Raw genomic sequence first — 1,024 nt, 5'->3', positions numbered from 1 at the left:
AATAGACGCCTTGAGTTCCACATACTGCGTTCAAAACGAGAACCAACGAGAAACCAAAACAGAGAGAGACAGAGAGAGAGGGAGAGAGAGGACTCTAGAGCTTGTGGCGCATTTGCTTGTTCGCGAGCTTTGCAAACTGCTCCTGCGGCTTGCCCGTCGCGAAGCGCTCGGCGCCGGCAAACACCTCGCGGACGTTACTGTGTGGTGCGGGAGAGCGCGAGGTCAGGTGCGCTCGAGCGGGAGAGAGAGCAGAGAGGGAGAGAGAGAGAGAGAGAGGGAAAGAGGTGGACGCACGTCGGCTCGGGGTCCGGGAGCGCGGCGCGGATGAGGGCCTTGGACTTGACGATCTGCGCTTGGTCGTCCAGGTGTCAGTGGATCATGCGCATCGCAGAAAGAGAGAGAGAGAGGGACGAGGGAGACAGAGGGACGTACCGCGTCAAGCTGGAGCCCGTCGAGCTGCCGGTCGAGGAGCTTGAACAGCTCGGTGCGGAACTCGTTCGAGTCGCCCTTGACGTCGATGAGCCCGTTGATGAAGCCGCTCGGGAGGAGCTCCTGGACCGAGAGCTTCTTGCCGAATAGGAGGGCCCTGCGCGCGCGAGGTCGTTCCGGGAGCGGTCAGTGCCGGTCCGACGAGTCTCACAGGGGGAGCGAGGGGAGAGCGACGGGGAGAGGTGGATGGAAAAGAAGTGAGGGTGATGGACGAGGAGGGAAAGGGAGACGCAACTCGTTGGCCTTGCCGAGGCCCATGCGCTGCACGAGCGCCTGGCTCGCGCCGCCCTCGCACACGAGCGAGATGGCGCTGAAGGGCGTCAGGAAGTAGGCCGTCGGGACGGCGTACACAAAGTCAAAGTGCTGCGGGGCGTCGGGCAAGGGTCAGTGGCGCGTCGCGGCGGGAGGAGCGAGATGGGGCGCGACGCACGCCGAGGAGAGCTGCGACGAGGCTGGGTCAGTGACGGGCTCCTGACAGGAGGAGGAGGGAGGCGGACGTACCCGCAGAGAGACCGATGGCGGGTCCGTTCAAGCC

General features: G+C 64.3%; 1 protein-coding gene across 1 annotated transcript; it reads right to left on the bottom strand.

Moving 5' to 3' along the window:
- Positions 1-94: 94 nt before the first annotated feature.
- Positions 95-928, bottom strand: RHOBADRAFT_44316 (uncharacterized protein; the record flags this gene model as incomplete). Its single annotated transcript, XM_018414388.1, has 5 exons — positions 95-197; positions 295-347; positions 433-586; positions 725-852; positions 920-928. Coding segments are annotated over 5 exons (447 nt in total), but the record flags the coding sequence as incomplete, so codon positions are not given.
- Between the last annotated feature and the right edge of the window lie 96 nt (positions 929-1,024).

The sequence above is a fragment of the Rhodotorula graminis genome (assembly GCF_001329695.1).
Source record: "Rhodotorula graminis WP1 unplaced genomic scaffold RHOBAscaffold_7, whole genome shotgun sequence".
Lineage (NCBI taxonomy): Eukaryota > Fungi > Basidiomycota > Microbotryomycetes > Sporidiobolales > Sporidiobolaceae > Rhodotorula > Rhodotorula graminis.
Note: the sequence above shows the minus strand (reverse complement) of the source record. Positions and strands in the feature narration are given on the sequence as shown.